The sequence below is a fragment of the Perca fluviatilis genome, chromosome 1 (genome assembly GCF_010015445.1).
Source record: "Perca fluviatilis chromosome 1, GENO_Pfluv_1.0, whole genome shotgun sequence".
In the NCBI taxonomy this organism is placed as follows: domain Eukaryota; kingdom Metazoa; phylum Chordata; class Actinopteri; order Perciformes; family Percidae; genus Perca; species Perca fluviatilis.
Genome location: NC_053112.1, coordinates 5,397,174 through 5,422,173, shown reverse-complemented (window position 1 = coordinate 5,422,173; position 25,000 = coordinate 5,397,174). Strand labels below are relative to the sequence as shown.

Sequence of the window (25,000 nt, the reverse complement as noted above, 5' to 3'; positions counted from 1 at the left end):
ATCTCGGACCTGCCTGGTGTGTTCCTTGTTCTTCATGATGCTCTCTGCGCTTTACACGGACCTCTGAGACTATCACAGAGCAGGTGCATTTATACGGAGACTTGATTACACACAGCTGGATTCTATTTATCATCATTAGTCATTTAGGTCAACATTGGATCATTCAGAGATCCTCACTGAACTTCTGGAGAGAGTTTGCTGCACTGAAAGTAAAGGGGCTGAATAATTTTGCACGCCCACTTTTTCAGTTTTTTATTTGTTAAAAAAGTTTGAAATAGCCAATGAATTTCGTTCCACTTCATAATTGGGACCCACTTGTTGTTGATTCTTCACAAAAAATTACAGTTTTATATCTTTATGTTTGAGGCCTGAAATGTGGCAAAAGGTCGAAACGTTCAAGGGGGCCGAATACTTTCGCAAGGCACTGTACATATAATGTACAATGGCAATTTCAAAAATGTTAATACATTCTCAGTAATCCACTTCAATAGTAAAATTGTTTCTAAATCCATTCAGTGTGATTCTAATAACAGAAACATGGATACATAATGAGAGAGAAATGGATTTTAGTATTGAAAGTTATGAGTTTATAAGTCAGAACAGAATGAATAAGTATGGTGGGGGCGTAGCAATGTTTGTAGACTTAAATTATGGTTATAAAATGATTGAAAATATGACTATGGTGGTGGATGATATACTTGAATGTCTCACTATTGAAATTGTAAGGACAAAAAAGAAAAATATAATTGTAAGTTGTATTTATAGAACACCAGGGTCCAACATAGATGTGTTTAATAATTGAATGGAGGAGCACTTTTCACACTCAAATCAGAAACTCATGTTTGTTGGGGGTGATTTTAACATTGATCTGCTAAACCCAAATAAACATAAAAAGACTGACGAATTTATTAATACTCTATTTAGTATAGGTTTGTTTCCTCTAATAACTAAACCCAGTAGAATTACAAACCATAGTGCTACATTAATTGATAATATTTTTTCCAATGAAATATAAAGTAATACAGTCAGCGGATTAATGATAAATGATATTACTGATCACCTCCCAGTTTTTGTTTTTGTATTAAATAAAAATTAATATCAAAAAAATGAAGAGGATTTCATGTATTGGTTTAGTAGGGTAAAAACAGAGAAAACTATTGAAGTATTTAAAAAGGATTTATTAATGCAAGATTGGAGTATCATATATAGACACAATGACTCTAACAAGGCATATGATGAGTTTGTGCGAGTATTTCAAAAAGTTTCTGATAACAATTGCCCAATAAAACTTTTTTGTAAAAAAAGAAAGTACAAAGAAAACAAATGGATGTCTAAGGGATTACTGAATGCTTGCAAGAAAAAAAATTTACTTTACAAAAAATGTATAAAAGATAGAACAAAAGAAGCGGAGGAAAAATATAAGAAATATAAAAAATAAATTGATCGGTATTATACGAAAATGTAAACAGGATTATTACAACAAATGGTTAGATAGAAATAAGAATAATAGCAAAGGTTTATGTAATATTTTAAATAGTTTAATTAGAAATAAACCTAGAAGGATCAATTACCCACAATACTTCAGAGATGAAGACAAAACTATAAATAATAGGAAGATTATAGTCAACACATTTAACAAATTCTTTGTAGATGTTGGCCCAAACCTTGCTGCAAATATTGCAACTGTTGGAAGCTATAAGTGCAAGACACAAATCCGAATACGTTGTTTCTTAAACCTGTGGAGGAAAACGAGATATTGGACATTGTTAGAGGGTGTAAAAGTAAAACCTTGACAGATTATTATGATATGGATATGAAGACCTTAAAATGTGTTATTGAAAGTATCTGTAAGCCGTTTCATTCATTTGCAACTTATCATTGCAAACTCGCCAATTTCCTGATAGTATGAAAGTAGCTAAAGTGATTCCTCTGTTTAAGGCAGGAGATAAGCATTTCTTTACTAACTATAGACCTGTTTCCCTTTTACTGCAATTTTCAAAAATCTTAGAGAAGGTTTTCTCTTCTAGACTTGATAGCTTTATTGAAAGAAATAAATTACTCGTAGATAACCAGTACGGTTTTAGGAATAATTGTTCAACTTCACATGCACTCTTTGATATAATTGATGAAATAACTAATGCTGTAGACAACAAGAAATATTCAATAGGGTTATTTATTGACCTAAGTAAGGCATTTGACACAATAAATTATGATATTTTAATTAATAAGCTAGAACGGTATGGGATTAGAGGGGTAGCACTACAGTGGGTTACTAGTTATTTAAAAAACAGAAAACAATATGTGACAATAGGAGATTATCAGTCAAGTTATCAAGAAATGGTGTGTGGCTTACCTCAAGGTTCCATTTTGGGTCCAAAATTGTTTAACATATATATATAAACGATATTTGTAAAACATCTCAAATACTTAGATTTATTTTGTTTGCAGACGATACAAATATTTTGGCATTTGGAAACGATTTACAACAACTGTGTCAAATTGTAAGCTTGGAACTCAAACGTGTTAATATAGTCAGTCAAAATAAAAATTATCATTAAATCTGAGTAAAAGCAAAATGATGATATTTGGAAACGGTAATTCCAATGCTCAGGAAGCAATTGAGATAGAGGGTGTTGTTATAGAGCTGGTGCATGAAATCAAATTTCTAGGAGTTATTATAGATGATAAAATTACTTGGCACTCTCATATTAAATACTTAATCACTAAAATATCAAGAAGCATTGCAGTAATTGCAAAAGTAAAGCATATTTTAAACATCAAAGCTCTGCATACTTTATACTGTTCTCTAATCTTGCCCTATTTACATTATAGTTCTGTGGTATGGGGTAGTACTTATAAAAGCACATTAAAACCACTAGTAAAGAGCTATCCGACTAATTCATAAAGTTGGGTTTTTGGACCCCACAAACTCATTATTTTTAAAATCCAAGATCATGAAGTTTTATGACATTGTTGAGTTCCAATCGATACAGATGCTATATAAAGCAAGGCACAAATTGTTACCAAGCCAAATACAAGGAAGGTTCCAAGAATGTACTGGTGGTTATGAATTACGTGATGATTTAAACTTTAGGACGCAGAAACATAGTACAACTTTGAAAAGTTTTAGCCTTACAGTTATGGGGTGCATTTGTGGAATAAGTTGGAGATGGAGATGAAACAATGTCCAAATATCAACCTTTTTAAATATAGATACAAACAAAAGATTTTCGACAAGTATAAAGAAGAAGAAATGATTAGCCATTAGGAGTATTTCTACCATTGGAAGTGTATATAATCCATTTTTGTTTTGTTCTGTTTTGTATTTGTTTTGATTGTTATATTGTTTGTTTGATATTGTTTCGTTGTGTTGTTTTGCAATATGTTTTTTTGTACTATTGTGAAATGAGAAATTTTATTGTATTATTTTATGGGGGGGGGGCGCTTATAAGCTCTTTTGCTTCTGCCCACTCCCTTTGAGCAGAATGATAACTGCTCAAATAAACAAATTAACTCAAAAAAAAAATATATATATATATATATATATATTTTATGGGCCAGAATCTGCCATTGGGGGATGGTGGACATATAGTGGGGGGTCTGGGTGTCCTCCACAAGGGAAGTTTTGAGGATAAACGACTTCATTTCCTGTATTCTGATACACTTTTATGCTCCAATTTACAGTGGAAATACATTTATTTAGCCTATGTGAAGATGAAACACACAGATGACAATTCAAAATATATCACAAATATAATGGAAAGTATATTGTTGCGTATATGGAATTTAAAAAGAATCCTGCACACTGACCATTACGCAAGCAATTATTTATTTAGAAAATACAACGTTTCGGTCTTAGACCTTCATCAGGTTAAAAATAAATAAAAATTTTGGAGCTTTCTTAGTGGGTATACTGCGTATACCTAGCCTAGAAATCTAGACACACCCTAGCGGCAGCAAATTTAATCTAACCCCTCTGGAGGCCGGCAGCGAAGGCCGAATCCCTTGGGAGACCTGGCTGGCCAGTGAAGGCTGAAAACCTCTGAGGGCCAGTCAGGCGAAGGATCAGCTTGGCTGAAGCCCAGCGATGGGTCAGCTGGGCTGGAGTCCGCCAACAAGGCAACAAGATCAGGAGTTGGCCAGAGCACCGACAAAACACGGGAAGCAGGAATCTCTGGGAAGCCGGGCACCGGTAGCCTGGTTGACACCAGACCCTTCTCAGTTGTAGCTGAGAGTGGGTCTAGGAAAGGTTCATTGACAGCTCATTTCCAAAGTGGGCGACACCAACGGACGCTGCTCAAATGCCTCTGGGCGCAATTGGATAGCCCTTCAACCAATCAGAGCAACGATCTGGGTGACGCTGCGCTTCGGTTGAATGTTGAATGTAAACAAAAAGCTGCTCGCCGTCGCTGCGCTATCGTCGTCGCGTAAAGCCCTCCTCAACGGTGCCTCGGTTTTGGGGACATTGGAAAATGGGTTTGAACGGGCTCTTCGCCAGACTGACTTGCAGAGCAAATCTCAAATTTGCCGGAAGTTCGTCAGGGTTTACCCAGGCTAGGGTACCGGCAAAGTCTCTGAGGCTCCGGAGACCGGCAAAGTCTCTGGGTCGCCCGTAAGCGTAGACTCTGGGAGGTCGGTCAGCGTAGACTCTGGACCGCTGGGCGTCGGCGGAGGCTCAGGAACTCCAGTCAACTCTGGAGCACTGGACAGCACGGGCTCTGGTTCGCTGCACAACATCGAGGGCTGAAGCGCTGGAGGACTGGTCATCAGCTGGAGTTCTGGACCGCTGCACGTCAGACTCTGGAAACGAAAATACCTCTTGGAGACTCTGATATACTCTGGGAGACTCTGGGAGACTCTGATATACTCTGGGAGACTCTGGGAGACTCTGAGAGACTCTGATATACTCTGGGAGACTCTGGGAGACTCTGGGAGACTCTGATATACTCTGGGAGACTCTGATATACTCTGGGAGACTCTGGGAGACTCTGATAGACTCTGATAGACTCTGGGAGACTCTGGGAGACTCTGGGAGACTCTGATAGACTCTGATATACTCTGGGAGACTCTGGGAGACTCTGATGGACTCTGGTAGACACTGGGAGACTCTGATGGACTCTGATGGACTCTGATAGACGCTGGGAGACTGTGGGAGACTCTGGGAGACTGTGGGAGACTCTGAGAGACTGTGGGAGACTCTGGGAGACTGTGGGAGACTCTGGGAGACTCTGGGATGAAGTTTCAGCATCGCTGCATGTATTGTTTGTGTGATTGTGTGATGATCTTTTCGTTGTCAGGGTGAATGTGTTGGCTGCTCCAAAGTCAAACTGTCTCAATGCTCAATCTGTGACACTGAATCTCTTGAGATTTTAACTGTGCCAGACTCGGGTCGGGTTCGGACACAAATATCTTAACGCCTGTCGGGCTCGGGTCGGGTTCGGTTACTGCTCTGTCAGACGCGGGCCGGGCTCGGACAGAAAAATGCGGCCCGATCCGCACTCTAATTTGGATCGATCCGCCCACCACTAGTTTCCATCAACTCAGAGTCAGCTGTGAATAACTCTTGGGGCCCTATTTTAACGATCTGAGTGCATGGTGTGAAGCGCCTGGTGCAGGTGTGTTTAGGGCGTGTCCAAATCCACTTTTGCTAGTTTGACGGCGGTAAAAAAGTGTCCGTGCGCCGGGCGCCTGGTTCTAAAGGGTTGTTCTTAGTGTCTTCATTAATCAGAGGTGTGTTTTGGGCGTAACATGAAATAAACCAATCAGAGATCATCTCCCATTCCCTTTAAAAGCCAGGCGCGTTTGTATCTTGACGCATTGCTGTTATGATGGAGGATTTGCACCCTAATATACTTATTTGTAAGGTCATGGGGTTCAGGAAACTTGACACGCAGTACACGATCCCCAGTCTCCTGGGTGAAAGTCCTGTGTTGTTTGGCCCATCCACCCCCCCAACCAACCTCCCTATGCAGATTTCGGGCTTTCATACTACTCGCTACCATAGTCCCTCTTAGTGCTACGTCATCTTACTACGCCGTGTAGCTGCTGCTCTCCCCGGTGCGTTCTACACACACACTGAAGGGCGCTTTTTGCGTCATTTCTGTTGTTGACAGCCACTGCCCAAACGTCCGGGTTGTACAGACACGTTCATGAGAATGCCTTGTGTCTCTCGAATTGTTGTAGAAAATAAGGAGGATCCTCTTGTGGCCTGAATGAGTATTACAACAACAAGAACTCTTGATTTCACCTTGACTTTAAACCAATCTTTCTCCTCCAGGTGGGTACGTGGATTGATGGATCCAAATTTGACTACAAAAGCTGGGGTGCGGGGGAGCCTAACAACTGTTGTGGAGGGGAAAACTGGAGAGGTAAACAATACATTTAAAACATCTTGTTGTATGATGCAGTCTTAAATATAAAAGTTATACATTAAATGTAATCAGTTACATTGGTTGTAAACTCTCTACAGATAACTGGAACGACGCGGGTTGTACCTACCAGGCTTCTTTCGTCTGCTCCAAGAACCTGTGGGTGTAACTCTACCACGCCATCATGATGCCTCTACAGCTCATTTATAATCTCTATCATTGATTTACTTTCAGTTTGTTTGGCAGACAGAAACAGCTCTCTGCTCTCTGCTTACTTTCACTTGTTTATTATCTGAAGAGTTAGGGAACAGTTCACATTTGGGTTTAAAATTAGACAGAAACTGGCTCACTGAGCTGGACAAAAACATCAGTACATCTTTTCCATTTAAGTTTACTGAATATAATCAGTTATAAACAGCGCCCACTCATCTGATAAAATATTAACACACTAATTAGATTTCTCTCTGAGACTTATTGTTCAGATCGAACTATCATGTGTGTATGCTAAATATGAAGTTCCCTGTAGCAGACGTTAGCTTAGTTTAGCATAAAGACTGGAAACAGGGGGAAACAGCTAGCCTAGCTTAGCAGTCCTGCCCCTTGTCTACTAAATGCTGCGAGGCCAGATAATAGCTCCATGAGATCAGCACCTGCTAACGGTGTCAAAGGTTCTGAGTTCGAGCCCCTAGTCTTGCAAGGTGATCATACATACTGTATATCTAATCAGGCATTAAGATGTGGACAACTGCCCTGCATGTTTTAAACGTGTCCCTGCATTAACACACCTGATTCATATTAACAATCAGACCAGTTTAATAAAGTCATGTTGTTAAGTCAACCCTGGTAGACTTAATTAAATAAATTACAGGCATCTATATATATATATATATATATATATATATATATATATATATATATATATATATATATATATATATATATATATATCTTGTAGGTCGTTATATTGTTGGATAGTTTCATTTACAATAAAACATTGTGTTGTGTGTGCAGAAATCTTAATGTGTAAAGTAACTAGTAACTAAAGCTGTAACAGATGAATTTAGTGGAGTAAAAAGTACAATATTTCTCTCTAAAATGTAATGGAGTAGAAGGAGAAAGTGGCATGAAAAGAAAAGACTCAAGTAAAGTACAAGTACCTCAACATTTGGACTGAAGTATTTACATTCCACCACTGGTCTAGACAAAGACATTCTAATAACTTACTAGTATTTCATGAATTTTTGACAGTATATATATGTGTGTATATGTATGTATGTATGTATGTATGTATATATATATATATATATATTACAATCCTGCATTTGCTTTGCAATTCCATTGACCGGGGTCGACTTAATAAAATAAATAACAGACCTTACTAGACAAAGTGAAATTAGTGACAGTATTTCAACATCAACATTTTGAAGCAGTCCTGCACATTGTCTATTTGATGTCATGAAGCCAGTTGTCTCATCACCTGGCCAATACCTCATTGAGATCAAATCAGGTCTTTAGACCTGAAGGTTGTGAGTTCAAACCTCCTGAGTAAATATTAATGATGTGTCCCTTTTAGACAACAACAGGACCAGACACTGTTTTTGTGACAATATGTCTTTTATTTTTGAATGCTTAGTTGATTATGTAGTAAAGGAAATCAGCTGAATAAAGAACACAACACATCAGTTTTAAGAATAAAAAGTAACCAGTTCATTAAACCAGTGGACTATATGAATTATTAATAGTTATTATGAAGTGTTATTATAGTTGCATTCTCCTCTTGTATCACAGAAACTTCCGGTAAAATATACACTTTTATTTTCTATCTGGACATTTTGGATAAAAAGATCATCACCACTCATGTCTGGTAGGTTTACCTTTGGGCGGAGTCAGGCTAGCTGTTTCCAGTCTTTATGCTAAGCTAGGCTAGCTGTTTCCAGTCTTTATGCATGAAAATGCTGAATTTTAAACTGCTGTCCAAAATTCATCTCTTACTAGAACATTGAGACAATTAGTGTACTGTGTTTAGACAACACATAGATGCCTGTAATGTATTTCCACAAAGATCAATTAGTGACAAACTGATGTTTAAAGATGCTCTGTCTCATTGACTGCAATAGCGTAGATGAGTACACAATCCTCACCACTGTCGCACCAAATACTTGCTCGCGGAAAATTCAAATTGATTGGTTTTTGTAAATTATAATTTTATCTAGACCTACTCTATCTGTAAAGTGTCCTGGGATAACTCTCGTTGTGAATAGAATTTTTAAAAAAATTCCCTTTTCAGATAACAATCTGAAATTGTTATGTTGGAACCCTTCTCAGATTTTTGTATGAAATTTATTTCATATTTCCAGTACTGAAACACATTTTTATCCGTGTGTGTGTGTGTGTGTGTGATGTGTGTGATTTCCCCCTTTCTGGTCTACATATCCCTGCTTCTGCTCAATTATTTTTATCCCCACTGGGGACAAAATGTCGAAGAGATCAATGTTACGTCACCAATTGCCTAGACCCAATATTAACTATAACCTAAAAAATAAGTGTTTTAAACGAAGTGAAGTGCTGTAACATGAATAGTCTATGCATAGAACGATAAACTCTGAGCAGCAGTTGCTGGTTTTATTCAGCTGCTACAGAGCCCCGGGACAGCAGTTGTTTAGACGCCAAAAGGTGACTGTGAGCTGGCTACAGGCACCGCTAGATGACCGTTCTTTCAGGGGCCATGGTAGTGGAGGTTAGCCAGAAAAAGTGAGTGTAATGCAGCGATGACAGTTAATTTTAGGCACAAACACTCCCAAGGAACGAATAAGCGTTTCAGAAAAGGTGAAACTTGATTCTTAATTGTTACATACACACAGTACAACATAGTGAAAGTCTATTACTGCATTTAACTGGCTGCCTCCAGGGAGGAACTTAAGGTTCAGTGCCCTGCTCAGGGACACTTTGACATGACCTGGGATTGATCCACCAACCTTGTGGTTGTGGGGTAACCATTTCACCTCCGGGCCACAAGCCACCCATGGGGGAAAGTATTTTGTCAACTCCGCTCTCTGGCTTGTAAGCGTTATGGTTTATGTTTACACCACGTTGTGCTATTTCATTTTGAGATTATTTGCATGAATAAGTGTTTTGGCATTCACGGCCAATTGGGATTTAATTAATCCATGGTTAAGGAGAGGGATTTAATTCTTGCATGTTTTGTTTTGTTGTGCATGATCATGATCATGATGTTTCTGCCTCTCACTCAGGGGTGTAGCTTTGGTTGGGGGGGGGACACATTATAACTGGGGGTCGTCTGGGGACACATTATAACTGGGGTCGTCAAAATATTTTCTGCCAAACACTTCATTTCCTGCATTCTGGTGAATTTTGATGCAACAATTTATGGTGCAAATGTTATTTTTTACTGTATGTAAAGGAAATGATTATTCTCCTTTAATGATCAAAACTTTCTTCACAGTCAAAACGTCACACGTGTTTCAGGATGTGTTATGTTTTAGGAATCATGTCCATCTCAACAGCTAATCTGTTAGAGAAACTCCAACATTTAAATCTACATAAATCTATCTGTATTTTTCACTTCCTGTTGTTTTCTTTAATTACACACAGTTCTATTTTTACGTACATGTTTTGCACCCCGTCTATAGGGGGTTTTTTTAGGGGGGGGGGGGGCATCTTTACAGCTTCCAGAAAGAAGCTGTTTTTCAGCCCATTTGTTTTACATGTTAGTGATCTGTACCCACTCTCGGAGGGGCGGGTGAGAACAGGCAGTGTCCAGGGTGGGATGGGTCCTTTATTATACAGCTGGCTTTCCTTTTAAGTTGGCCTGCGTAGATGTCCTGCAGAGACTGGGATGTTCAGTACACCTTGACCGGCTGAAATCTATCATCACCTCCTTGATTTTAGTTGTTAAGGTCTAGGTTGTTATGCTGACACCACTGAGCCAGATGTTGTACCTCCTCCCTCTAGGCTGTTTCGTCATTGTCTGCTTACGAGTCCAACTACGGTGGTGTCGTCCGCAAAACTGATGATGGTATTGAACACAGCGGCATAGCCATAATTTAAGAAGTGAGGGGGACAGATTGTTCAGGAGGGAGATTTACGCCTATTTATGGTGCGTTCGAATCAACTCAGACCTGTTGTGACATGGTCTCTTTCTTTGTCTTCATCAGAATCCATTGGTATCACTGTAGTAGAAAAACTGCTTCCTTTCATTCTGCTCTTTGACTGCGGTTTAAACTTGGCTTACACCATCAACAATCCCAAAGATTGGGTCTGCCAAGACTATCACATGTCTCTCAAGAAATGCAACCATGTTTTTGAAATTTGTCATTTGAGGCTTCCCAAATGTCATGCAATTAGCCTCTCCATCATTCCATGATCTTGAAGGGCAACTTGGAAATAACCATTTAAAAGTTAGTTGGTATTTAACTCTTGCATGAACTGAAGTTCTTCCACCACATTACAACATCCACGCAGGAATAATGCATGAGCTTGGAGGGCTTTGACATCCTCGGACTTGATTGTTGTCCAAGAGAAGAAGCTTTTTCTGTACATGCAGTAGCAATCTTATACTCGTTCCCAAAATGCTCTTTAAGAAGACCCTTACCGCCAGATGCGGAACGGCTCCGAGTCAGTGGAGTCAGTGGGTTTCCATTAAAGTCAATGTGTGCATATCCACCGGTTGCATAACGGCTGCGTTCCGACTGCGTCCCAGCTCTGGTGGTCCGCAGCAGATACGCAGAGCTTCTATTTTTGCCAGACGCCGGAGAGCTCCGCAGCAATTCAGCACACGACAGATAGCGCGGGACAGGAAGTCGAGCACAGAAACAAAATAAACATCTGGTGGAAATCCACGGTTAGACACAATGTAGCAATATTCAGGAGCTATGTGTTGGCAGCTACATGGTCTCAGTGCACTTTACAATTAAAGGAACACAGAAATATCAGAGAGCAATGTAATGGGAAAATTACATTTAAGCACAATTCCTTATATTTTTATGTTTAATTCGTACTTTACCTCTCTCACAAATGCTGAAAGAGTTTATCTCATTTCCCACATGCAGATTTTGATTCTAACTTTGTGAGACGTCCAGTCTGGAACAATATGACAGCACTGTTTGCCTGAACCGATAAAGGTACAAGGTCACCCTAAAACTATCTCATGTTTTCCCATGCCAGTTTAGCTGTAACTGGGGGGTGAAAGTCGTACAGGGAGGAGGAGGTGAGATGACTCCGAGATGTCTCTTGTATTCCTCTGATTGTCTTCATGTGTATCAGATTGCCTGTCAAAATTGTAGCGTCATAATAATCCAAGTGCGTGTGTGCTGTCACTCTGAAGATGCATATAAGCCTGGTGTTCTGTTCACTCATTTGAGAAACTGACTCCACACTGGGCTGCCTTTTGTGAAATCATGATGATCCTATTTGCAAATATATCTTTTTTAATAAAATACAAAAACCCAATTTGGTTTTAGTCTCAGTCTGTCTTATTTGCTTCAATTTACTAAACTCTGAAAACTCTTCCCCCTGCTGCAAAGGAAACTTCCACGACAGCAACAAAACAAATAACAGCATTAAAGCAGTAATAATAAACAAATACAGAACCAGCAACATAAGAGAATAAGTGAAAAGGTCTGTTTGGGAATGACACAGGAAGACTAGTGTGTTCTGGTTGGCTATAATGTAATGAGTAGAGGTGGGTTTCAATCCCACTGTGTGTGTGTTTGTGTGTGTGTATGTGTTTAATATCAGTTGATATTAGCTTTTTTAACATGTAGAGGAAGGCCGTTCCAAAGGTTAGGGGCATGGTAGGACAAGGCTCTTTAAAGAAACAGATTTTTGTTTAGTAGGGGAATGACCAGCATCAAGAGAGCAGAGAGTGCATGCTGGGACCGCCGGCATAAATGGTGTAATAAGCTTAGATAAATAAGGTGGTTAGGTGATTTTTTTCTGCCTATGTGCAGTTCTGAACATCATTTCAGAACGATTTATGGGAATCACTCCAACAACTGGGTTAGATAAATGATTGGAAGAGCATGAGGAGTTTAAGTGACCTTATATGGAGTTGTTGTTTCCGGGATGTCAAATGAGAAGCGTGTGCCTGTTTCGTGGCTATGTATAAAAGAAACAGATGCTGAAGGAAAGTCAGGGTCTTTCAATTGAATAAAGATCTATTACTGCACCATGTGGTCTTCCTGAAGATTCTTTGATAAGACAAATCGGTTTAAGAAAATCCAAAAGAATTTCATGAACTGCAGGGTTTGACATAAGCAACGGTCCGATGGCCCGGGGCCAGTAAAGCAGTATGTCGGGCAAATTAATTGGCCAGTCGCTGGTCTGTTTGGGCCAGTGATATCGTTTTTGCCAGTCAAAGTCACAAGTCAGTCATTTGTATTTTTTAGGAATTATGTCCATCTCAACAACTAATCATTTAGAGAATGAGACCTTATTAAAGCCAGAATCGCCAAAGTTTAAATCTACATAAATCTATCTTTGTTATATTTATCGCATCTTACAAAACATTAAACAATGAATCAATCAATACCTTAGTTAACATTAACATCAGTAAATGATAGTTAGACACTGTAGTTAGCTGTTATTTCTAGTTTAGGCTTATTACTGAATTAACTAATGGTAAATAATGCATCAGTTAATACCTTAGTTAATATGAACAAACATGAACATTGTTTATACATTTTTATTAGACACCTTATTTAACTGTAATTAACGGTTAATTAATGATTATTAAGGCATTAAGCAATGCTAATTAATGTACCCTCATTGTATACTGTTACCCATTTTTCTATATATGCAATAGCAATCTTGTATTGTCCCAAAATGCTCTTTAAGAAGACCCATAGCCATAACGTAGCTAACGTTCAGGAGCCAAGTGTTGGCAGCTATATGGTCTCAGTGCACTTACAATTAAAGGAACATAAATATCAGAGAGCAACAAAACAAATAACAGCATTAAAGCAGTAATAATAAACAAATACAGAACCAGCAACATAAGAGAGTAATAGAAAAGGTCTGTTTGGGAAGGACGCAGAAAGAATGGAGTGTTATGTTGGTTGGCTATAGTGTAATGAGTAGAGGTGGTTTTAATCCCACTGTGTGAGTGGTATGTGTGTGTGTGTGTGTGTGTGTGTGTGTGTGTGTGTGTGTGTGTGTGTGTGTGTGTGTGTGTGTGTGTGTGTGTGTGTGTGTGTGTGTGTGTGTGTGTGTGTGCGCGTGTGTGTTTAATATCAGTTGATATGAGCTTTTTAACATGTTCCAAAGGTTAGGGGCATGGTAGGATAATGCTGTTCAACAAACACATTTTTGTTTACTGGGGAATGACCGGGAGACCAGCATCAAGAGAGCAGAGAGGCGTGCCAGACTGCCGGTGTAAAATGATGTAATAAGCTTAGATAAATAAGGTGGTTAGGTGGTATCATGTTTTTCTTCCTATGTACAGTTCTGAACATCATTTCATAACGATTTATTGGAATCACTCCAACTGGGTTAGATAAATGATTGGAAGAGCATGAGGAGTTTAAGTGACCTTATATGGAGTTGTTGTTTCCGGGATGTCAAATGAGAAGAGTGTGCCTGTTTCGTGGCTATGTATAAAAGAAACAGATGCTGAAGGAAAGTCAGGGTCTTTCAATTGAATAAAGATCTATTACTGCACCATGTGGTCTTCCTGAAGATTCTTTGATAAGACAAATCGGTTTAAGAAAATCCAAAAGAATTTCATGAACTGCAGGGTTTGACATAAGCAACGATCCGATGGCCCGGGGCCAGTAAAGCAGTATGTCGGGCAAATTAATTGGCCAGTCGCTGGTCTGTTTGGGCCCGTGATATTGTTTATGCCAGTCAAAGTCACAAGTCAGTCATTTATAATGTGATGCTAACGTTAGTTGCAAATCTATCTAATGTTAATTAGCAATAGTTACAAAAGCCCGCTCAGCCAGACCGGAGCGGCTTGCCCACACTCGTGCTTCGCAGGAAGCTAGTTAGTAATATCACCGCATGTCACAGTCCCTCCGCCCCGCCAGCAGCTCTGGTCTGGCTGGGTGTACGAGTTTGTTGCTTTACACTCTCCTCCCGGCGAAGTAGCCTCCTACAGGCTGGGAGTGAAGCAGAGGAACCCCTGGGTGCACCAATTAATAGCTAACGTTAGCTAACTGCAAAGTAATTATTCCCGAAGTTTTTGCGTTTAAATGCTGTTGGAAATTTTACAATAATTTTAAAATGAACGCTCAATATAGCCCAGTAAACATGGCTGGGAACATGTCAGGATACTACAATAACACAAAGTTGTTACCAGAGGGCTCTTGATTAAATAAAACTAATTTTACTTTGAATATCTGATATTTGCCTGATCAGCATGTGTTCCCCTCTTCATTGTGGCAAATTATACATGTTGCATAATTTAAGAACATTAACATATATACCAAAACCAAATCACAAAAGTTATCAGTGACTTTAAAAAAAAAAAACTATATACACAATATTGATTCATGATGACAATCATCATCGACATTAGAAGTTTATAAAGAGTGAGTGAAGTATCATGGCCTTGATACAGTGATCCCTAATACTGATGTACTAAGACCACTCCCCTTTCCAAGGTATATAAGGGCCTGTGACTCTCTTTTCCCTCCAAACCAGACCAGGCAGAACAAAGAGTATTGATGTGAGTATAATGGATATTTCAACCTGTACTGTTATCATTACCAATCAATGTTTTGCCTGAAAGTTTGATATGTTTAGTTTATACTGGATTGCAGAAAATCAAATGCAGATTGTGGATGTATTAGTAAATCCAGGTGACGTTTAAACTTATTTGTTATTATTGAGTGTTTAATACTATTCAGATCTGTGACAGTTTCTTTCAGTGACAGTCATCAGCTTGTTCTTCTTCTCTGTGTCAGCCAATCACCACCTCAGCAAAGGTAATAATATTTCAATCTATTATCACAGTTTGATCTATTTTTACTTTTAATAATAACTATTCATGTCTTTATCGAGAGGACATTTTCTATTTTGAGGAAAACTTGGTGTATTTAATCATTTACATTTTAAATATTAGATAATCTATCAAATATTAAACCTTATCTTTATTTTACAATACAATTATAACTAGCTAGATACTTTCATTTGATGAATTCATTGCTCATTAATGATCAATTGCAGTCATTAATTATCTGACATTCTTTCCTTGTCTGCCATATGTTGACTTTAACTTCTTTCCACAGATGACATCAGTCTTTCCGTTTGCTTTGTTGCTCTGTTTGTCCAGTGGACTGTTAGCTGCATATGTAAGTACACTCTTAAGAAATAAATCACTAAAATAACAACAAAAAGATCTGGCAGATTAAAAATATATGTTCTATTATTATAAACAGTTGTTAATAAACAGTTTACAATCTTCACTTTCGAGTAAATGTTCACCCTGTTCAGCAGATGTTATTGCACATACAGTTAGTAAGTTGCATATAAATGTGCATCCAAAATTGTGAGCTGATAAAAACCTGTGCAACAGGGACCATATTCGTATAACATCTAAAGCTAAATGTAGCTCTTAACTGGCTGAGTTAGATGGTGATTAACACTAAACAGTAGAAAATCAGTCCAGTCTCCCCAACCATGAATGTCGTTGGTTTTCAAAGTATTGTGTTACTTATAATAAATTGAAATTTATGTGATCACAGTGTTGTGAAGAAAATGAAAACCTCCTGCCCAGGTCAGAACAGTATCTCTGACACGTTGGGTTGCTCTGATTGTAGTCTTGCATTGCCAGCTCTATCTCCACAGCGCTGCGGAGGAACAATCCGTAAATGAACAGTTGTCGATATAGACTAGTCTGATTGTTTTTGGCGTGTTTGTTCATACAGGGTGAACCTGCCTGCCCTCCTGGTTGGACTCAGTTTGACACTCGCTGTTTCGCTTTCTACATGCAGAGAAAGACCTGGCTCGATGCAGAGGTACAGCAGTTCTATCTATCATAACACATGTATGCTAAATACCAACATATTCTAATACTTTACTCCAGTAAAACTACTAATACCACATAATTAGAAAAAAGATCAAACACTCCCGAGACTTGAACACCCGTTAATACCAATGATATTTACATACTTTTTCTTAAGTAACTCTTTTAAATCAGGACTTTTACTGTAACAGTTTTACAGTGTGGTATTAGTAGTTTTACTGAAGTAAAGAATACTTCTTCCACACCACTTATTAAAAGTATAAAAATGTGTGCTGTGACTGTAAAACTGCCCTGAGAGATGTTAATAATGTGATTATGTTTTAGTTTCTTTCTAAATGTTGTAAACTGATTATATTGTCTCCATTAGACCTTCTGCCAGACCGCTGGTGGGCATCTGGCTTCCATCTACTCAGCTGAGGAAAATACATTCCTCCAAGACTTCATTTTCCAAGTGACCGGTGCACATACAACTTCCTGGATTGGAGGCACTGACACAGACAAGGTGAGACTTTCACGGACATCGCAAAAAAAAAAATTTGTTGTTGACAACTGACATTTGATATAGGTGACTTTGGTTCACTGAACATATTTTAATGACGATAAACTGTTTATTGTGGACAAATGCCTCTCCCAAGAAACATGCACAGACATAACATGTTTCAGGTTATTCATAAATAGGCCTATGTATAAAAAACACATTATCCATGTCTTTTCCCGTTGGTTGTCCTGCAGATAACACAAACAAACATTGGCGATGTGCTGTTTGGATGCTCGCATAAGAAAAAAGCAGAAAATCTTTTGTTATTGTGGCCTCCATGTTTTCACCCACCTGATGCCCAAGGCTACACCCAACAGTTGGTGGCAGTCATGCAACAAGTTGTTATGCCAAACGCCATTATAACAGAAGAAGAAGAACTGTTTGTTTTAGAACTGAAATGTTTGTCTCCTAAAACACAGGGCTTTGAAGCTGGGGAGCAGAGTTCATTTCCTGAAGAGGTTAAGGAGAAAACACAAGACTTTCACCCAGGAAACAGGTGTTCATGTCCTGGAAGAAGTTAAGGAGAAAACACAAGACTTTCACCCAGGAAACAGGTGTTCATGTCCTGGAGAAGTTAAGGAGAAAACACAAGACTTTCACCCAGGAAACAGGTGTTCATGTCCTGGAAGAAGTTAAGGAGAAAACACAAGACTTTCACCCAGGAAACAGGTGTTCATGTCCTGAAGAAGTTAAGGAGAAAACCCAAGACTTTCACCCAGGAAACAGGTGTTGATGTCCTGGAAGAAGTTAAGGAGAAAACACAAGACTTTCACCCAGGAAACAGGTGTTCATGTCCTGGAAGAAGTTAAGGAGAAAACACAAGACTTTCACCCAGGAAACAGGTGTTCATGTCCTGGAAGAAGTTAAGGAGAAAACACAAGACTTTCACCCAGGAAACAGGTGTTCATGTCCTGGAAGAAGTTAAGGAGAAAACACAAGACTTTCACCCAGGAAACAGGTGTTCATGTCCTGGAAGAAGTTAAGGAGAAAACACAAGACTTTCACCCAGGAAACAGGTGTTCATGTCCTAAAGAAGTTAAGGAGAAAACCCAAGACTTTCACCCAAGAAACAGGTGTTCATGTCCTGAAGACGTTAAGGAGAAAACACAAGACTTTCACCCAGGAAACAGGTGTTCATGTCCTGAAGAAGTTAAGGAGAAAACCCAAGACTTTCATCCAAGAAACAGGTGTTCATGTCCTGAAGAAGTTAAGGAGAAAACACAAGACTTTCACCCAGGAAACAGGTGTTCATGTCCTGGAAGACATTAAGGAGAAAACACAAGACTTTCACCCAGGAAACAGGTGTTCATGTCCCGAAGAAGTTAAGGAGAAAACACAAGACTTTCACCCAGGAAACAGGTGTTCATGTCCTGAAGAAGTTAAGGAGAAAACACAAGACTTTCACCCAGGAAACAGGTGTTCATGTCCTGAAGAAGTTAAGGAGAAAACCCAAGACTTTCACCCAGGGAAACAGGTGTTCATGTCCTGAAGAAGTTAAGGAGAAAACACAAGACTTTCACCCAGGAAACAGGTGTTCATGTCCTGAAGAAGTTAAGGAGAAAACACAAGACTTTCACCCAGGAAACAGGTGTTCATGTCCTGAAGAAGTTAAGGAGAAAACACAAGACTTTCACCCAGGAAACAGGTGTTCATGTCCTGAAGAAGTTAAGGAGAAAACACAAGACTTTCACCCAGGAAACAGGTGTTCATGTCCTGGAAGAAGTTAAGGAGAAAACACAAGACTTTCACCCAGGAAACAGGTGTTCATGTCCTAAAGAAGTTAAGGAGAAAACACAAGACTTTCACCCAGGAAACAGGTGTTCATGTCCTGAAGAAGTTAAGGAGAAAACACCAGACTTTCACCCAGGAAACAGGTGTTCATGTCCTGGAAGAAGTTAAGGAGAAAACACAAGACTTTCACCCAGGAAACAGGTGTTCATGTCCTGAAGAAGTTAAGGAGAAAACACAAGACTTTCACCTGGAAGTGTTTCAATCCAAACCACCATCTTTTTTTCTAATCTTAACTAGTCGTTTTGTTTTTTCTAAACTTTACTGTCGTCGCTGCATGACGCTCACTTTTTGTCTGCTAAACTCAACTGTAACTCTGAAAGGACCGTCACTTCACGGTGCTCTGTACCTGGCTCTCAGTCACCTTTTCTCTGCTAAATGTGACTATAAAGACCGTTAACCTTAACTGTTATGTGACCGGTAGAAAACAAGCAGGATCCTCATGTTGCCTGAATGAGTATTACAACAACACAAACTCTTGATTTCCCTTTGACTTTAAACCAATCTTTCTCCTCCAGGTGGGTACATGGATGTGGAGTGATGGATCCAGATTGAAATACAAAAGCTGGGCTGCGGGGGAGCCTAACCTGCCTGGAGTGGAGGACTGTCTTCTGATGAACTGGGTTGGATGTAAAACAAACATTTAAAACAACTTGTTGTATGTTGCAGTCTTTAATATAAAAGTTAGACATTGAATTTAATCATTTACATGGTTGTAAATTCTCTCTACAGTCACCAGCTGGTTCGACTGGGTTTGTACCAACCAGGCTTCTTTCGTCTGCTCCAAGAACAGCGTGTAACTCTACCACGCCATCATGATGCCTCTACAGCTCATCTATAATCTCTATCATTGATTCACTTTCAGTTTGTTCGGCAGACAGAAACAGCTCTCTGCTCTCTGATGACTTACTTTCACTTGTTTATTATCTGAAGAGTTAGGGAACAGTTCACATTTGGGTTTAAAATTAGACAGAAACTGGCTCACTGAGCTGGACAAAAACATCAGTACATCTTTTCCATTTTAGTTTACTGAATATAATCTGTTATAAACAGCGCCCACTCATCTGATAAAATATTAACATAATAATTAGATTTCTCTCTGAGACTTATTGTTCAGATCGATACAACTCTTGTGTGTGCGCTAACTATGAAGTTCCCTCGAGCAGATGTTAGCTCAGCATAAAGACTGGAAACAGGGGGAAACAGCTAGCATAGCTTAGCATAAAGACTGGAAACGGACAGAAACAGCTAGCTTAGCTTAGCATAAAGACTGGAAACAGCGTGCCTGACTCCGTCCAAATGTAAATGTAAAAACAAATAAGTAATTGGACTTAAATCTATAGTAAATAACACAATGAAATACAGAAAACATTTGAATACTCACACATCTTTTCCATTTTAGTTTACTGAATATAATCTGTTATAAACAGCGCCCACTCATCTGATAAAATATTAACACACTAATTAGATTTCTCTCTGAGAGTTATTGTTCAGATCGATACAACTCTCATGTGTGTACGCTAAAGATGAAGTTCCCTCAAGCAGGCGTTAGCCTTGTTTAGCATAAAGACTGGAAACAGGGGGAAACAGCTAGCCTAGCTTAGCATAAAGACTGGAAACAGCTAGCCTGACTCCATCCAAAGGTAAACCTACCAGACATGAGTGGTGACGATCTTTTTATCCAAAATGGCCATATAGAAAATAAAAGTGTATATTTTGTCGGACCTTTCTGTGATACAAGAGGAGAATGCAACTATAATAACACTTCATAATAACTATTAATAATTCATATAGTCCACTGGTTTAATGAACTAGCTCCTTTTTATTCCTAAAACCGATATGTTGTGTTCTTTATTCAGCAGATTCTCTTCACTATATACTATATACTCAAATAAGCATTCAAAAATAAAAGACATATTGTCACAAAAACAGTGTCTGGTCCTGTTGTTGTTTTCTAAAAGGGACACATCATTAATATTTACTCTGGGGGTTTGAACTCACAACCTCTGGGTCTAAAGACAAGAGCTGATCTCTGTGTGTGTGGGTGTGTTTCTTTGTGTGTTCTTGTTTAACTATATTCGTGGGGTCCAAAAACCAGGAATACAGTATACTTGTGGGGTCCGGACAGCTTTGTGGGGCCAAAATGCTGGACCCCACAACTTTAAAGGGCTGTTTGAGGGTTAAGACTTGGGTGTAGGATTAGGGTTAAAATTAGGTTATGATAGCCTTTTTTATTAATAGACTCATGGTCCATTTAGAAAAACAACACAAATAAAAAGGACAGATACAAAAGAACAGGCACAAATTAAAAAAAGACAGCTATACCACTAATAATCACTTGCAGTACACCACCTTGGTTTTCTGAGTAGTATGCGCAAACAATCATTATAAGCAACCCGCAGCTTATTGAGACTTGCCTCTTTAAACCCTAACCCACAAGGGGGCAGTGTAAAAAGCAGTCCAATATGCTCTAAAGAGGTTTATCTTGACAGTATCACAACACAATGAAAACTTCCTGGCGAGCATGTTCGCTTGTATGTATAACATGTGGCTCTGTCTATACATGTCATCATCATCATCAGACATTTGATCCGTTAAGATGTGACCCAAATACTTAATTTTACAACAAGCAGTTAGCACTTAACCTGACTCCACCAGATGGATCGCTTCGCATTTGCTCGGCATATCCATCTGGGAACTTTCCGTTGGAGAACTTTTTGGGGAAGGGGCGAAAATCCTGGTTAGCTGATTGGATGAACCATCTGTCTATCACCACCTATAGTTGGTGATAGACGGGCCAAATGAACCAATCAGATCCACGAAGCGTATGAAAATACAACCACAAGCCCCTGCTGCTGCAGGCAAAGCATAGCTCGTTAGCTCAGCAAGCAAGCAGCATGTCGGTAAAGGATATTTGCCGTTTGTGTAACGAGAATTTAGGAATAAAAGGCCCCATTTCAGGTTCCTGGTCCATATTCCAAAAGAAGGATCCAAGAGCAAAAAGCATTAGCGAGCGGCTAACAGAATTAGGGCTACCGCTGTCTGAAAATACTGGTTAGCTGATTGGATAAACCATCTGTCTATCACCACCTAAACCCGCCTCAAAACCAACGCTGATTGGCCCGGTCGTTTGGCGAACGGCTCCAAATTTTCTCTATCTCAAGATGCCAGACTGATCTGCGAGTGGAAACCTGGAGCTCGCCAGATCAGGACGGTCTCATGAGGCTATAGTTAGCACTTGCCCTGAAAGATGAAAAGATGGAAAAATAAGGTCCTTATCCCCTTTCACTCTACAGATCATAACCAAACTCTTTTTGGCATTATATTTCACATCAAATTTAACACCAACATCGGAAAATATATTCAACAACTCCTGAAACCCCGCAATGCTAGGAGAGATAACAGCTAAATCATCAGCATACAAAAGATGGTTCACTAAATGTGACCAGTCATACGTACTGTTTTATACTCTCTTAGCTGGTCAGACAGGTCATCCATGTAAATATTAAAGAGGGCCAGTGATAGTATCCCCCCCTGACAGACTCCATTACCAACACCAAAAGGAGTAGAGAATACATCCCCCCATTTGATCGGTATGCTCTGATTGGAATACCAAAAGCCAGGATTCTAATTATACTGTATACTGTTCTAGTTACTGTTATTTCAAAACAGCTTGTGATGGTTAACTCTGTCAAAAGCCTTGGAGGCATCAATATAACCAATAAAAACAGAGGGATTTTGTCTTCTGTAGGTTTGTACCATTTCCTTTAGTGCATTGATACAAAGATCAGTAACGTGCTTGGCCATGAAGCCAAACTGGTTACCTGAAGTGTACAAAAAACACACAACCTACCCAATAAAATTCTTTCCAGGACTTTTGATAATGTACTAGCTAACGCAGTAGGTCTATAATTATCCCCACTCCCCACCTTGCCCGCTTTGTCCTTAATTACCAAAGTAATGGACAACAGAGAGTCTGGTAACAAACCATGTGTCATAAAGCCAGTAACAAATGGCAAGAAGAACTGCAACCTTCGTGCTGGCCCATTTCAGGTGCTCTGCAGTAATTTGATCTGAATCGCTAGCTTTGTTGTCAGCTGGCTCTGTGAAGCTTGATAGATCTCATTGGCTGTGATTCCCACTGTTTCACTATTGACAACATGGCCAACTTCATAAGGTTCGCTTTTAACACAATTAAATAGGTCAGAGTAATGTTGCCGCCACAACTCAGCTATGTTATCAGCCCCAGAGACTCCCTCTACGTTGCATGGTAATGATACACTGTCCCTGTTCAGAGCGCTCACCTCCTTCCAGAAGCCAGTAACATCATTACATAGAGTCCGCTCTTATTTCTTGCTCATGTTTGTTGACATACCAAAGTGCATATTTATAACTAGCATTAGTACACTTTTGGGTTCCAAGAGGCGCTTGGCGCTCTCGGGCCTGCCTGCCTGAACCCAGGCCTCAAAAACATGCTTAGCTTCAGCATGATGAACCGCCACATGTTTGTTCCACCCTGGCTTGATGCTGTGTCTTTATAAGGATAAATAAATAATGGCCTACTGGCCTCATACACAGATCCCACAATACGTTCATACATCCCCGGTCCTCACGGTGAGAGCTTATGTTACAATTTACATCAGAACACAAAATTGTATCTTTGGGCAGAGATATATTGCTCAAACGTTCATCAGATCTTCTGCAGTATAAACACACATCTTCATTTGTGACCGTAGACCAATCCAGTTTAGCCTTACGGGCCCAATTAACCTCCTGAGACATCTCAGGGAGACTCGCACAGTCAAGTAACATAATAAAAGGAATGTGATCAGACATGGATGCCCCATACACAATCTCTATTGAGATCAGGCTAGAATGCGCATCAAAAGTACTGATACTGTGGTCTTGACATCATGTAGTGTGCCATGCCTCACTTATGTAACAGTAGCTATCTGCAGGTAAGAGCCTTTGGCTGGATAGTATAAGATTATTATCATCACAGAACTGTAGCAAATGCCTAGCAAAGAGTGAACTCCTGTCTGAAAGATAAGCATTCATATCTCCTACCACATAAACACTTGTGGGATGGTTTTCGGAAATAAAAGAGTTTATGAAAGCCAGTCTATTCAAGTATTCATCTTCATTTTAATGTGACTCATATGGTGTATATACATTCAGGATAGTAAACTCCTTATTGTTAATTGTTATCTGAACAGCAATACACCAGTCAACTTCCAATCTGATGACACTAATCACAGAGTCCAGTTTTTGTGCCAAAGGATAGCCAGCCTCCTGCTATTCGTTTTTTACTATTCCCATAGATAGGTCTGTAGTGGACTCACCAGCCCCATGGGAACCATCACAAAAGGAGTTCAGTTTCCCAAATCCAGTTTTGATAAATACAGTTCTTGTAAACATAAACGCCACAGTTTTGCAGCCGGTTATCCACCACGCGGCTTCTGTCTCCTACTATTGTTGCCCATACGTAGGCGTGAGCAGTTATATGAACCAACCCGCAAACAATTTAGTTGGGAAGTGCAGTTGTATCAGCCTACTTTTATGGCAGGACGTTGGTGCAAACACTGTATCTGAGTCTCTTTATATAGACCATGCCATTGTGGTCCCCTAATGCTATCCATCTGAAGTCTCTTTTATATAGACCTTAGTGGTCCCCTAATGCTGTATCTGAAGTCTCACTATATGAGAGTGGTCCCCAATACTGTATCTAAAGTCTCTTCACTATATAGACCTTAGTGGTCCCAATGCTGTATCTGAGTCTCTTACTTATGAACCTTAGTGGTCCCCTAAGCAATTGTTACTGTATCTGAGAGTCTCTCTCTTATAGGGCAGTGGTCCCTAATACTGTATCCTGAAGTCCTACTTTTATATAGACCTTAGTGGTCCCCTAATACTGTATCACAGAGTCTCTTATATAGACCTTAGAGGTCCCCTAATTTTACTGTATCTGAAGTATATAACTACATATAGACCTTAGTGATCCACAATACTGTATCCTGGGGGAGATCGCCATTAAAGCGTGATAAGGTGAGTACCAGCTGACCTACTGATGGTGCTAACGTCCGGGTTTGAAGGTAGCCCGGCGGAGTTCCCAGACCCGACCAAGCTGGGTCCGGCTCTGGCGCCGTGCGATCTCGGTCCACCGTCACCTGCGCTCGCTACCGTCAGTCCACGAATGCCCAGCGTGCTGGCCGGGAACAATCTCCAGTTCAAGCAGCCCGTGTCCTCGCCAGCGCCCGCTCTGCGAAGGGGTTTAAAGGGCAGCGCTAAGGTATCGTTCAAAGCGTCGATGCCGGTACCAAC

The 25,000-nt window shown here is 39.7% G+C and overlaps 2 protein-coding genes across 4 annotated transcripts in view; one reads left to right on the top strand and one right to left on the bottom strand.

The window, feature by feature from the left end:
- acaa1 (acetyl-CoA acyltransferase 1) overlaps positions 1 to 25,000 on the bottom strand; it is an 81,486-nt gene that overhangs the window by 46,705 nt on the left and 9,781 nt on the right.
- On the top strand, positions 14,993 to 20,613 carry LOC120563624 (galactose-specific lectin nattectin-like). 3 transcript variants are annotated; one of them, XM_039807930.1, is made up of 7 exons: positions 14,993 to 15,054; positions 15,247 to 15,313; positions 15,617 to 15,679; positions 16,256 to 16,345; positions 16,721 to 16,855; positions 19,198 to 19,309; positions 19,412 to 20,613. In XM_039807930.1, exons 3-7 carry the CDS (start codon positions 15,617 to 15,619, stop codon positions 19,477 to 19,479), a joined length of 468 nt encoding a protein of 155 aa, XP_039663864.1. In that variant the 5' UTR covers positions 14,993 to 15,054; positions 15,247 to 15,313; the 3' UTR covers positions 19,480 to 20,613. The 3 variants fall into 3 exon arrangements, with proteins under 3 accessions (XP_039663864.1, XP_039663873.1, XP_039663881.1); XM_039807939.1 differs by having other exon boundaries at positions 15,028 to 15,054; positions 15,236 to 15,313; XM_039807947.1 differs by having other exon boundaries at positions 15,036 to 15,054; positions 15,257 to 15,313.